At 33.4% G+C, this 15,478-nt stretch overlaps 1 protein-coding gene across 1 annotated transcript; it reads left to right on the top strand.

Moving 5' to 3' along the window:
• The first annotated feature begins 11,694 nt into the window (after window positions 1-11,694).
• On the top strand, window positions 11,695-14,633 carry LOC18009653 (FBD-associated F-box protein At1g61320). Its single transcript, XM_006391950.1, has 3 exons — window positions 11,695-12,582; window positions 14,059-14,223; window positions 14,340-14,633. The coding sequence occupies exons 1-3, from the start codon at window positions 11,695-11,697 to the stop codon at window positions 14,631-14,633; spliced, it is 1,347 nt and encodes a 448-aa protein (XP_006392012.1).
• The last annotated feature ends 845 nt before the right edge of the window (window positions 14,634-15,478 follow it).

The following is a 15,478-nucleotide window of genomic DNA, read 5'->3' as shown; positions in this document are numbered from 1 at the left end:
CCTTGGTGAAGTTGTGTATATGAGACAGCCACCAGGATTTGAAGATCTTATACATCCTGACCATGTTTGCAAGCTGCACAAAGCAATTTATGGTTTAAAACAAGCTCCAATGACTTGGTTTGACAAATTCAGCTCTTACCTGATTGAGTTTGGTTCTATTGGCAGCACTATTGATCCCTCTCTGTTTATCTTCACACGGAACAACAGTGTAATCTTATTACTGCTTTATGTCGATGATATGGTGTTAACAGGGAATGACAATTCACTGATCGCCAAGCTTCTTGATTGCCTCGGGGAAAAATTCAGAATGAAGGATATGGGACCTTTGAGCTATTTCCTTGGAATTCAGGCTCTGTTTACTTCTAATGGTCTGTTTCTAAATCAAGAAAAATATGCTCTTGACTTGTTACAAACTGCAGGAATGCTTGAGTGTGCCCCCATGCCTACACCTCTGCCATTACAGATCGAGAAAGTTCCACATCAGGATGAACTTTTTCCCGAACCGACCTACTTTCGAAGCTTAGCGGGCAAGCTTCAATACCTAACACTTACTCGACCAGACATACAATATGCGGTCAACCTTGTGTGCAGAGAATGCATTAACCTACTGTCTCCGACTTCACTCTCCTCAAACGTGTTCTTCGTTACCTGAAAGCAACTGTCAAAATGGGAATACACTTCACTGCAGAGTCTGATTCTACTCTAAGGGCCTATAGCGATAGCGATTGGGCTGGATGCCGTGAAACACGAAGGTCAACTAGAGGATTCTGCACGTTTTTGGGATCAAACATCATCTCATGGTCTGCGAAGCGACAGCCTACGGTGTCTCGATCCTCAACAGAAGTAGAATACCGCTCTCTATCGGATACTGCTGCAGAGTTAGCTTGGATATCCTCTCTGCTGAAAGAAGTTGGTGTTCCTCAAGACAAACCTGCAGAAATATATTGCGACAACTTATCTGCTGTTCAGTTGTCCGCTAATCCAGTCTTTCATCCCAGAACCAAGCACTTTGAAACGCACTACCATTTTGCAAGGGAAAAGGTTGCTCTCGGCTCACTTGTGATCAAACATGTTCCTGCAGCTCAACAACTCGCAGAAATCTTCACGAAGTCTCTTCCCCAAGCAAGCTTCTTCAGTCTCAGGTACAAACTCGGTGTGGACAATCCTCCCACCTCGAGTTTGCAGGGGGGTATTAGCTCAATGACAACAATTGCAGAGAAGAAGATGACGGGCCAAGACACAAAGAGAATGGACCAAGAAGGAAAAGAGAATGTGTCGCAGGCCCAACACAAGCCCATGACGTCCCAGTCATCAAACAGCAACATAACGGTAAAAGGAAAAAGCAGAGAAACAAATGGTATGGTTGATAAAGCTGCAGTCGACATTTTCAACAGGTTTGCTGTGTTAGACAAAGGGTTGTGAGCTGTCTTGGACAGCTGTATAAGACATCTAGAATGTTCTTCTTGTAGTATAAATATCAATGATGTAAAACTCTAATGTTTTATAGGAAGAATGAAGTTTCAAAGTTAAACAGCTTTCTCTCTTTAAGATCTAGTTTTCTTGTTACTCACACAAACAAATTGGAATTAAACAAGTCTTGACGTGTTTCACTTCAAACCAATTGAAATATCTGTATCACATGTAAATTTATTGTTTGATATATGTATTAAGTATTAATCGAAGTAATTAATAAAGTCAAGAAATGTGGAAAGTCCTATTTTATTTTTATTTTTTATCGTCTGTGATTAATTATTGATTGTAAGATGAAAGTACAAAAACAGATTCTCAAAAGCAGAGCATCAAACACCTAACGAACCAGATTAAGCAACCAAGCTGGTCCACCCCTAGCCAGATAAAGTTGAAATCTGCCATCCCGGGTCACACTTTTCGCAATTGCTCTTGCTGCTCTGTTCGCCCCAGTTGACTCATGTTCAATGGATATGAAAGAAAACCCAGAGCAAAGCTGAGAAACTTGTTCTGTAAGGGTGCGAAATCTAGGCCAATCGATGGATTTTGAGATTGCCTCTATCATCATACGAAAATATGGCATGACGATGACTTCCGTAAAGTGCAAATCTCGCAACACTGAAGGGTCCAAATTAATCCAAGAAGCTCCACGACCAGTCTATTTGGAGAGGGTGTGAAGGCCTCTATAGCATGAAATAGGACAGAGCCTATGTGATCTCGTATAATCCAAGCTCCTCTACTACGAAGCCTCTCATTCCTCCAATTGGCATTCATGTTACATTTGGCAATACCCACCAAAGGAGGATGCCACAAAGAATCGACAAGACCAGTTAAATTCCTGTTACGATCCTCTGTTTCTATGGGAGCGTTCAGTTTATTCCATAGGCCGCTTCCTCTTGTGAATGACGCACAATCACCACTGTGGCTTCTTGCTGATTGGCAAAGAGAATGGAGTTCCTGTTCTTCCAAATATGCAACAGCACCCAAGGTAAAGAGTTTTGAATCTCCTTTCCTAGTGTGGAGTCATCCATAGCATCCAATAGAAAAGCCACATTACTATACAGATCCCATGAAAAACCAGATACCGGAGCTGGTAGCTGTGCAAGCTGCAGGATCTGTTGAGCAGAATCACATTGGAACATGACATGATTGATTGATTCCACGTCTTGCTGGCACAGACGACAAGTGTTATTCAAGATTACGCCTCTAGTGGAAAGATGATCCGCCACTGCTAGAGCTCCTGCAACTACCCTCCACCAAAAGACTCTGATTTTTGGAGTCTTCCTTAATTTCCAAACCCGCCGTTTGAGCTCTGTTTTCAACTGCTCTTGTGGAGGTGACACGGAGGGGGTATCAGAGGGTGATTAATGGCAAACCAGTAACCACTATTAACTGCGTAAGACCCATTCTTCGTATATGCCCAAATATAGCGATCCGTTGAGTTACCAATAGGGAGTTTCAGAATTCGAGCAGCATCAGCCGGAGGAAACAAATCCCGAATTGCATTTTCTCTCCATCTTCCATTGGATATCAAGGAGCTCACCTTTAACTCGAGATCATAGAAGATCTGCTTGTTCACTGGTCTTCTCGGGTGCTAATCCATTACCCATTTCTCCATCCATATCTTTGTGGACTGTCAATTGCCAATGGACTTGATAAGGCCCCTCGATAAAAGTTCTCTGCCGAACAAGATGCTACGCATGCAGATGAAGGCCAAAAGCCTTGACCACAATCCAAAATATTATTTGAGGAGAAATATCGTCCTTTGTACAGACGAGATACGAGACTCTCAGGGTTATTTAGAATCCGCCATGCTTGTTTTGCAAGCAACGCCTGGTTAAAAGATTCCATGTCCCGAAAGCCCATACCTCCCTTCTGCTTTGATTTACACATATACTTCCATGCCACCCAATGAATTAGTTGAGCCGTTTACTTCCATGTCCTATTTTACTTCCATGATTTACACATATACTTCCATGTCCTATTTTTTTTTGTCTGCTGAATTAGTTGAGCCGTTTGTTGATATAAGAAAAAAGAAACAAATATCCAGTCCAAAATATACAAATATATAATCATTTTCACCGGCAAAAATGATATGAATTAGATAGTGATGAAGAGAAATAATGTGATCCAGTACACGTTCCACATTTTTTCTTTCTTTCATATTGTTTTTTTTTGTTTATTTAATGTCAATCGTTAGTAAATGATTCTTGATTTATCATAGTTTTTTAGGTTTTTGACCATGATATAGGTTTTATTTATAGAGTTTTTTTTTAAATGTTTTTCAAATATTTTGAAGTCTTTTCGGGTTATATGTACGTTTGGAGCTTAAGTGGAGATTTTGGAGCATTTTGGAACTAAACAGGAATCAAATTTGTGAAGAATGAATTATTTGCCCTGGTGTCGCTCGACACCACTGATATTGTCGCTCGACATCACTGATGGTGTCGCTCGACACCGATATTGTGAATAAGGAAAAAACATGATTTTGTCCAAGTTTTGAAGAATCTTTTGGGCCCAGAAGTCTCCAATATTTAAAAGGAATGTCAACTCATGTTTTTAGTATTTATTAGGGTTTTCAGTCACCTGTTTTGGCGACACCTTAGATTTTCTTCGTAGACCTTTTGATTTTTGTTCATCGATACTTGAGAGCTTTTGGGGGAGACAAGTCTGAGACTCGGTTCGCTTGAGGGAAGATTTTGAACCTCTGTTACTTAATCTATCTAATTCTTTATGCAAGATATTTAAGCATGTTTCTTGTTTCAATTTCCATGTCTGAGTAGTTTGTTTGTTAGGTTTAGGGTTCTCATAAAGGATCTCTTTGGATGATAGATAAATTGATTGGTTAGGTTTCATAATCTGATTAGTTTTTCACCATAGATTATTCTTAAAGCTAATTCTAGACTGACTACCTAAAACTTAGATATTAGGTTAATTGATTGACACGAAAGTGTAATTGAATAATCTGACATAACCTAGGATGAGCAACTTAAAGTAGCTATCCGCAAAGAAATTTGGTTTAGATACTTTGTGAATATATCGAACTTGCACTTAATGCTTATTTAGTCTTTAGAATTTGTAAAGAAATTTAGAATTATGAGATTTAGACTTAGATAATTCTCGCAACGAAAGTTTGTTAACTATATTTTCGTGATTTTAGTTCAAGAACCGCGTTTAAGCCTGGATCTTGGTTAATTGATTTGTCTGCATTCTTTGATTTCCTAAGAAAAATCCTGAATCTATTCTTTCCCATCGAGTTTACAACCGTTTTTAAATTGCTGGTTTTAATTTCATCATGATTGCTTAGCTTAATTCAAATCTTAAACTAAGCAACAATCTAAGGTTAATACGACACCTTAACATAATGGCGACTCACACTCTACCGCGACCTAGGCCTTCAACATCCCGTTCATAAGGGACACAAAATATGCATGTGATTTAGGTTACCTTTTATATTTAGTTATTTTAGAAAGTTGTGTTTTTGATTTTGGCTTCGAATGTTCTTGGCAACTGTATGATATAACCTTTTTTCAGTCTTTGTACGTATTCTCTCTCTTTTAATTTCAAAATATAGAACACTTTTTTTTGTTTCCAATCATTTCTTGCTTTTTGTTTTCAAATGCTATTAGAATCTATTTTGTTTCGAATACTATGGTATGAGTTTTATAAAATTTATTAGGTAACTAGATACCTTTAATGAGTTGGTAAATTCATCCTCAGAATAATTTATTAGGTAACTAGATACCTACACTATGTTCGATATTTAGATTGCTTACACCCTTTGATTTCTGGAGCCTTGATTATACTAATCAAGTGGCAGATTCCATTGCAGTGTACGTTACTCGTGACCAGAGGCATCAATCATATATTGCTCGTGGAGTCGTGGTGGTCCATCTTGCCTCTTGGCTTCATCAACTCATTCGTTCTAAAGCCATTGCTGCTTAGTTCTCTGAAGTTTATCTCAGACATCTCGTTACATTCTCTATATTTGCCTTTTGCTTTTTTTTTTTGTTTGTTTCCAGTTTTAACGAGGGATTTATGCCTTTGATTTTCGTTGTAAAATGCTTACTAGCATCGTTTAGTGTACTCTGGTTTATGCTTCTCTTATCAATGAAAACGTTAACAAAAAAAGAATTGGTAACATTTGAACAGAAATTTTGTGGTGCAACTTAAGAAGAATGAACATTATTTGCAGAGTTAGTTTTTTGAAGTTTGTGCAGAAACAAATATATTTATAGAAACATTGTTAGGTAATTACTGCATTGGACATTAACTCATTTCGCTGGGTAGTTAAGGCATTGCGTTAAAGTTATCTCAATATAATTTATGGTGTTAATTTTTTTCTTGTCATATGTGTTCTATGATTAGCCTACCTTATATGAATTGGTTTGGATTCATTAATTCTTAACTAGGGCTGAATGTTCTATCGCTTAAAATATTATCATCCTACTTGCGTTAGTCGGTTTGGATTCACTAATCATTTTTTAGAGTTTATATAGTGCTCTAATGTTTAAAACATTATAGGTAATTACGTTATTTTTTTGCTTTTTATTTTGTTCCTTATAAATATAGATATTATAAATCCTTTTATTATATTTTCATAAATTTAATTATCACATATCAAATCAATCAGGGCAATTCTTTAAAATGGCTCCCAAAAACTAAAGTTTCTTTAATAGAGCCCTTATTTTGCAATCGGACGAATTTAGCATTCATTAAAAATCCACGATTCAAAGCAAATCCTTTCCTTCCATGATTTAAAAGTTGTGATCGACAGTAGCAGGTAACAAACAAAAATTAACCATAGAACTTATGATATGCAGCTCTTCTCATGAACTTTTGATTGACAGTAGCTCTTCTTGTAGATATTTCGTTCTCTAAGAAAAGAAAAAAAAGTGGCATGAATGATTGAATCTTGATCTAGAGAGATTGTGCCAAGAGACCAGCTGAGGTGTTAGTTTTGATGGAATGACCTGTATATGGTTAAAATTTTAGGAAATCTTTATAAACATTTATGAAGGTTTTCCTAAAAGTTAAGAAAGACATCCTAACTCTTTTAAAAATGTTAGAAATATTTTGATAACCATTAGTAAAGCTTGTAAACCTATATTGAGTGGAATTTCCTAATCATTAACAAGCATTCACAAACTCGTGTATCTTCTATGGCCTATGCATCACTTCCCTTGAATCTATTTGTGTTTTTTCTTTTTTCTTTTTTTGGGGTCATCAGGTTTTATAGCTGAGAGCCTCTCGGAAGAAGAGATTTCTGGTTTAAGAGAAATGTTTCAGCCAATGGATATTGATAACAGCGGTGCTATTAAGTTTGATGAACTCAAAAGTAGGCTGAGGAAATATGGATCAACCTTGAAAGATACAGAGATCCATGATCTAATGGAAGCTGTAAAATCTAATCTCATTTGGCTACAAAACGAAAGTTAATTATTGTGTGTTTTCAGTGACGAGCTCTTGTATTGGCAGGCTGATGTGGGAAACAGTAGGACAATTGATTACAGTGAGTTCATTGCAGCGACGATCCATCTAAACAAACTGGAGCGGGAAGAACATCTTGTCGCTGCGTTTTAATATTTTGGCAGACGGAAGCGCTTCCTAAAACATTAGGAAAACTTTGTAAACCTTTTTAATATTAATGGTTTCTTTAAACTCTTAGGAAACATTCATATAATTCATAAATCTTTGAAAACAACTTTCATAAATCCTTTTAGTAAGACTTTCCTATCATTTAGGAAAGCATTCCGAAAAGTTTAAAATGGCTTCCTAAAACATGAGAAATGCTCTGCAAACCTATTAATGTTTCTAGAGGTTTTGAAACTCTTAGAAAACATATATAAACTCTTCATGAAAATTTGTAGTAAGAATTTCCTAACATTTAGAAAAACATTCCTAAAAAATTATAAAAGCTTCTTAGTAAATTTCTGGGGTTTAAAAACATCTTCAGAAAACTCTTTGAGAAATCCTTGAAAAAACATTCTTCAAATTTTAGAAGGTCGTTTTCTTGTTTTGTGATTATTAAAGAAGACATTCTTAAATTTATATGATTTTTTTTCCAAATATTTATAAATGCTTCTTAAATTTAGAGTTTCGGAAGTCTTCTTATTTTTTAGGAATCACTTTTACAAATTTAAGAATGTCCTCCTAAATCGTATGTTAACCAATTCATATTAGGTTCACATATTTAAAGATTCAAAACAGTTTGACAAAGCACAAAAACGACATAAACATCTTCATATCTAGATACACGAGGTTATAAGTCCAAGAACATGAACATTAAAATGGAAACAACTTCTAATTTGTTTATGAATTATCAAGTAAACTCTTCAAACATATTACAAAACCAACTTGGTTCTTATGTCTTTTGTAACTTTTTCACTCTTGTCTTCTCATGCTTGATACTCTGAAACTCCTCTTCTGGTTCTCCAACACGTGACCTCATTTTTTGCATGTTAACGTTTAGAACCTGGTTTTGGTGCACAACGGTCACCCACCCATCTCTCTGAACTATATGTTGTCCTGTTGCCCCACCTAGAATGGTCTGCTTTGTTGTTGTTTGCAACATTGAGACCGCCTGCAAGTTCACAATAGTGAATTAAGAGAAGAAAAGCAGGTCATGAGTACCACCTCTTTCTATCTTAAATGATACACAAACCCATCTTTACTCTAACTTTCAAACAAAAAGAAAAAAAAAAAAGAAAGAAAACAAACTCACTGCCTTAGATGAATGAGCAAGAGAAAGTGGAACACCAATAAATGACATTGTCGTCGACTTTGAATAATAAATTAATACATCAGATCTGATTGGAATAATGAGAAATGAGTTTACTTGCAATCCTATCTTTGAATAATAAACTCACTTTTCTTTTAATCTTCAATAGAACTATACAATCCTAAAAATAATAAACTTTCCAAAGCTATTTGGTAAATACAGTTTTTTTCTAAGATCACAACAAAGTCAATATACAGTAAAACCTCTATAAATTAATAATGTTGGGATCATGATATTTTATTAATTTATCGTGATATTAATTTATCTATAAATTAATAATTATTAATTATAGAGAAAAGTTGGTTTTCGTCCATCTTTTTCTTAAATTTTCTTTCAAATGATGTATATTTAAGAACCTAAACCAATATGTTTATAAAACTGATATACACAAACTTAAATTATGATTACTAATTATAGTAATTGCAATACAATAGTATTTCTATTTGTTAATTGTAGACTGAATTATCTATGTAAAAATATAAATGTTCATTGTAAAGATTTTAGAAAAATATGGCTATTATCCGTAATGTTGGTGCTGAAATTAAAAACAATGCTATAATATAATTTGAAACAGTTAAGCGTAAAGAAATCAATTATCATATCTAAATTTTTTTTTACAAATTTTGAATGGAGTTAAAAAAAAAACATTAAAAGTTATTGATGTAACTAAGTAAAAAGATGATTTTCAAAAAAAATTCAAACTTAAAACAAACAACACATTAATTATATTTTAGTATATTATTTCTTATTTATATACATAATTTTTTTTATTTTATTAATTTATGTTTATGTTGGAACCATATATTTCCATAAGAGTTTTAAAAAATTATTATTTTATTATCTTATCGAATTTGATGGTTTTTTATACTGATCCGATTCGAGACCAGAAAAATTTATTAATTTATAGTGATTATTAATTTATCGAGTATTAGTTTATAGAGGTTCTACTGTATCTAGAATCATTATAAAAAGCGAGTAACTGAGAAATTAGATAAGATATGCTGACAATTATTGAGTAAATTAGAGACGATGGTTATGAAACATTAACGGTATTATAGTATTTATTCCATTCCAAATGTCACTTGTCATGCGCTAATGTTTATCAATTGTGAATCGTGACCATGCCAATGGAAGACGATGGATTGGAAATGGAAGAAGACTACCAATTCATATGTTGTTGTGCGCTTGAGATTGGGAAGACTGGAAGAGCATATATAGATCGAACCAATCATACATAGATTGAGGTTATAAGTCCAAGAACATGAACATTAAAATGGAAACAACTTCTAATTTGTTTATGAATTATCAAGTAAACTCTTCAAACATATTACAAACCAACTTTGGTTCTTATGTCTTTTGTAACTTTTTCACTCTTGTCTTCTCATGCTTGATACTCTGAAACTCCTCTTCTGGTTCTCCAACCCGTGACCTCATTTTCTGCATGTTAACGTTTAGAACCTGGTTTTGGTGCACAACGGTCACCCACCCATCTCTCTGAACTATATGTTGTCCTGTTGCCCCACCTAGAATGGTCTGCTTTGTTGTTGTTTGCAACATTGAGACCGCCTGCAAGTTCACAATAGTGAATTAAGAGAAGAAAAGCAGGTCATGAGTACCACCTCTTTCTATCTTAAATGATACACAAACCCATCTTTACTCTAACTTTCAAACAAAAAGAAAAGAAAAAAAAAAAGAAAACAAACTCACTGCCTTAGATGAATGAGCAAGAGAAAGTGGAACACCAATAATTAAATGACATTGTCGTCGAATTTGAATAATAAACTTGTTAATACATCAGATCTGATTGGAATAATGAGAAATGAGTTTACTTGCAATCCTATCTTTGAATAATAAACTCACTTTTCTTTTAATCTTCAATAGAACTATACAATCCTAAAATTAATAAACTTTCCAAAGCTATTTGGTAAATACAGATTTTTTCTAAGATCAAACAAAGTCAATATACCCAGAATCATTAAAAAAAGCGAGTAACTGAGAAATTAGATAAGATATGCTGACAATAATTGAGTAAATTAGAGACGATGGTTATGAAACATTAACGGTATTATAGTATTTATTCCATTCCAAATGTCACTTGTCATACGCTAATGCTTATCAATTGTGAATTGTGACCATGCCAATTCACAATTGTTGTTGTTGTGCGCTTGAGATTGGGAAGACTGGAAGAGCATAGATCGAACCAATCATAGCATCTTCAATTGCTGAATCGTCGGTCATACTAATCATGGACGAAATCGTATTGCGCATCGCGAACGTCACTCTCGCCGCCGCCAATTTCTTCTCGTCGCTTCCAGACTCCGCTTGTAAATCTGTAACCACTCATTTCATAAGTATAACAGATTGGAAACTCTCCGTTGTTGAATCATCTCTTCCAATCGTTGCAGATTTTGAATCACTTGTTCTTTCTAAACTGGTTTATGTTAAATGAATGCTATTTTGGTCCTCTCCCAAATAAAGGACTATATTAGAGAAGATTAAGTTTATTAGGACTATTCCATTCAATTTCTCAATCAAAAATGTATACTAAAATAAAATCAATATTACTAATGCAGAATAAATATTACATAACATAAAAAAATTCAAACCCCAACACTATTACAGTGAGGAATAGTAAATAAACGGAAATAGGTTGTACTCAATATTAACTGAAGAAAAATAATAGTGTTAGATAATCTGTCTACTAATAAAAAAACTTTAAAAATTGATTAAATTTATAAAAATGAAAAATAAAGAAATGAAGTTTAAAATAAAAGTTAATAAAAATCTATTAATTTTTTTTGAAACCTTTTACCAGCCAGAAAAAAAAATTAAGTTCATAAGATATGTTAACTATAAATTTAAATATAATCAAAAATTTTAACATGTACATATAAATCTTAATTACTAATTAGTTTTGGCGTTTTTTGAAATCCAGAGTAATAAGAGAGACCCGATGTGTCTAACTACTCTATCGTAAAAAAAGTTATATTAACAAACATGCAAACATTTCCTGTTGAATGAAATAAATGATATTGGTTTAGAATAGTCAGTGATATAAAATATTTGGCCCAAAAATAATTAATAAATAGGTCCAAAATATATGTTTATGGAAAAATGAAATCTGTATTACATATGTATTAACAATATCTTTTAATCTTAATGTAACTATTAATACCATACCTAATACTAAGTGTTGTTAATTTTCTTCATAAGGTAAGAAATACACCAGTCAATCTTTTCTCTCAAAAATATAGAAAGTACAATTTTGCTATATGTAAAAAGAGAAAAGAAACAAATTAAATGTATCATAGAATTATATTGCTTAAATCAATAATAAATTATAAGTATATATAGTCAAAAAATCTATGAGTTTTTCATGGTAGTCTGTATATAAATCATTGCTCACTGAAAATTATTGTGAAAAACTCTAGTACTCTTTCTTGAAAATGATGGAATCCTCTCAAAAGAAGACAAAAATCACCGAAACTTTGCCTGACGACCTTGTGGACCACATCATGTCGGTATGTCTCCCTATTCAATATGTTTTACGAAATCGTTCTGTGTCCAAGAAGTTTAAAGACACAGAGATCCGGTCCCGCGGCCTTGATTTCAGCAAAATATACTCTGTAAGATGCGGTCAACAAAAGGCTGTTCGCATCATTGAAAGCGTTTTTAATGATTACAAAGGCTCGGAGATTAATCGATTTGTGCTACTTCTCAATCACATCGGAGTGGAAGATAAGATACTCTCATGGATCAATACATGTCTTGGTAAAAACATTCAAGAACTTGTGTTGGATTTCTCTAAATCAAAAAAAGTTGCCAACATCCCGGTCGATTTCTCGGCCATCGAGACGCTAACAGTTTTGAAGCTAGGATGGTGTAGCTTCAAAATACCAGATAATTCTCTAAAGGGTTTGAAGTTATTGAAGACACTTGCGCTAACTAAGATTAATGAACTGAATAAAGACATGATAGATGCAATATTCAGCAACTGCATCCACCTTGAGACCCTTGAGCTTATCAACTGTCTAATGTATGGGATATTGAGCATCAACGCCCGAAATCATAAGAAGTTTAAGTCGCTAGTCGTGTCTACTATGCCAAATCTTTTTGAAATTATTGTGGATGCACCTACTCTCGAATGCTACAAGTATGATGGATATTGCAATAAGATGGTTTACTTTTCAAGAGTGCACGCACTTAAAGAGGCAAAACTCTATTATAATCGAAGTTTTACTTGGCGTTATTCTGATCCATCTGACATGGTGCTTGCTAATATGAGGGCCTATATAAGAGTTCGTGTTCTCGCAACGACCAACATCTTTCTTGAGGTAAGTCTTATTTTTTTTATTGTAATTTAGTTTTTTAAAAAAAAAATTCATGAAATAGTTTTTGTTTGCAAGTTATTTTATAATAACTGAGTAGAGTTTATGATATCATATGCACGAGTTGAGATCATAAAAAATGTTTATTTAGACATCTTTTAAGGAAGTGATAGCTATTATGGATATGTGCTTTTCTATTTTCTGCAAACTTTTATATGAAGAAGTTGTTTAAATAATCATATAGCCATTCCGAAGCACTCAAGCAATTAATTCTCCTTTATAATAACATCTAGAATTTTGTTCTGGTTTCTATAAAATGAAGAAAAAAGATAGAGAGAGAGGGAAATTTGAATTACCACAGGATTACAGAGTTATTATTTTGAATACCGTTATCCATTAGTAAAGAAGATCGATTGTGAAATTGTATCACTTAGGTCTTAGGTCTGGTGAATGAAAATGTTTATCTTAGACGTTAACAAATAAAATAGATCGAATGGGAAATTGTATCACTTAGGTCTTAGGTGAATGAGACATGACTTAAAATCTCATTTATTTCGTATGCTATGGTCCTTCTTGAGCAAATGGATATTATTATTTTCATCCCTCCAAAGAGGTTATATATGCATTTGAGTTAATAAGTATTCTTGAGCAAATGAATCTTATTATTTTCATCCCTTTCATTGACTAATTAGGATTAGGAATCAAATTTTAAGGTTGATAAACACGGGTCTAAAGGTTTGTATTATATATTCATTCTAACAATAATAAAGAAACTCCAAAATTAGGTCTCTGCTTCAATTTGTTTTAAATTCTCTCTTGTTTTCAACTTTATTCTAGTTAGATTCGACCTAACTCTCAACACCACTACTAAAACCTTTTTGCCTTCTATATAATATATTTGGCTGACCAAACCATTTAATCTGTTTCGTAATCATTCGTTAATGAGGTTGCAAATTTGAAAATTTTTTGACCCAACAAGACTTTTTGAAAGGCCTATATATATATAAGACCTTATACCACCCTCATTAGACATGCCTCGAATTATTTTTTATATTATTTTTTGTCTTAGTGGGTATCTAGAAATTAATGATAGACAACTTTCAGAATTAACTTAGTTGTGGAATCCAACAAAAATTACAAAAAGTACTTGATCTATCATCTATAGAAAGACGAGATTAATCTCAATATATATAAAAGATACAGTAAGATCTGACACTGAAAACAAATAAAATCTGACGAAAATCTTATTCTTTTAAATTTCGTTGCTCATATTTCTTGCATGCATCAGTTTTTAAAGCTTAAGTTGTTAGATTCTAGAGTATCATTTTCTCAACTCTTTAACATTTAAATGTTCATGATCATAGAGAGTGTTCATCAGTCATCACACATAGACTGCAGCTTTCACATGTTAATTTCTCTTGTTAATATTTTTTCACTCGTGCTTTGATGTTTTGATGTTTCCTTTCACATGTATATGTATAGGCTTTGACGTGTAGATACAATGGAGGAGCAATTAGAAGACAGATTTTCTGCTTCTGGAGCTTACAAGAATTTCAGATTTCTTTTAAAGCTCCAACAGTTTGCAATCTTTTTGACATTGCTCAATTCCTCGAACAGTGCCCTAACCTCAAAAAGGTTTTGATCGATGTACGTCTCTCTCTCTCTCTCTCTCTCTCTCTCTCTCTCTGAATATATATACTAATCTACTAATCTACCCAAACAATACTTCGATTCTACGTAGATAAATGATTTGCTATGTGCAGATAAATGATTACACATTTGAACCTGGAGTTTTTTGGGAGGTTCATCATCAGCAACATATTCGGATTCACAACTACTGTTTGAACAGTATCAAGTTTGTCGAGATCATGGGCTATAAAAATCACTCGCATGAGCTTGATATAATGGAGTTCTTTGTCCGGTACGCAAAATCTCTAGAGAAGTTAACGTTGACGAAGCCTAGAAACCCAAAGATCAAGCTATTCGAACCTGATAATGCAAGGATCAATTACATAAAAAGCATGTCTCAAAAGAATGATCTCATTGAATTTATCTAAGGTTATAAGTTCAGGTTGTGCCCAAGCATGCCAGATAATAATAGCTCTCTTGATGTGTCTGAAACATCATCAAGAGTAGTGAAACAATCATATATTTAATGTTTTTTTCTTTCTGGTTTTTTTCTAGAATTGAACTCTGTTTTCGTTGTTTTTTTTTTATCTCAGATTTGAACTTATGTGAGATCAATTAAGTCATTTTAGACTATATATATATATATATATTTTCATGCTCATAAATAGTTTAAGATCATTGCTATTTGGTTATTGTTTATGATCTTGAGAATATATCTAAATAATATTTTTTTAACTTAGTGCAACGAGTTAATCATTGAAAATTTACCCTCTTTATTCCAACGAGAGTATTATATTTGTGTCTTTTTTATGACACAATTTGATTAGCAACTTGGAAAACGTTTAATGCTCAATATTTCAAGAAAAATAAACATACATGAGATTCTCATGTAAATAACGTTTGAGCTTGACACCATTTATATGGAGCGAAGTGGTTTTGATTATAACATTGCTACTTTCGAGGGATCAGAATGTGGGTGGCGTGCAATGTTTTCTTCAGGATAATATATGAATTTCGTAGTACATTGTGATTTGGTCAAGAAACGTTATCAATTAAATTGGCTTAGTTTTCGCAATTCTCCAAACTGACCTTCAATATTCGAAGACAAAATATATAAATTAATAAGCCAACCTTCAATGTTCTGTTGTCGGTTTGAGTTGTTAGATCTCTTTTGTGAATATGGACCGAGATTATAGGCATGTCTGTTTTGCTGTTGAAACATATTAGTATTACGATTGTCTTTTTTTTTTTTTTTCATGTCTTACTTGTAATT

The sequence above is a fragment of the Eutrema salsugineum genome, unplaced genomic scaffold, assembly GCF_000478725.1.
Source record: "Eutrema salsugineum unplaced genomic scaffold, Eutsalg1_0 scaffold_8, whole genome shotgun sequence".
NCBI classification, from domain to species: Eukaryota; Viridiplantae; Streptophyta; class Magnoliopsida; order Brassicales; family Brassicaceae; genus Eutrema; species Eutrema salsugineum.
The sequence above is the reverse complement of the archived record's forward strand: the minus strand, read 5'-3'. Positions and strand labels throughout refer to the sequence as shown.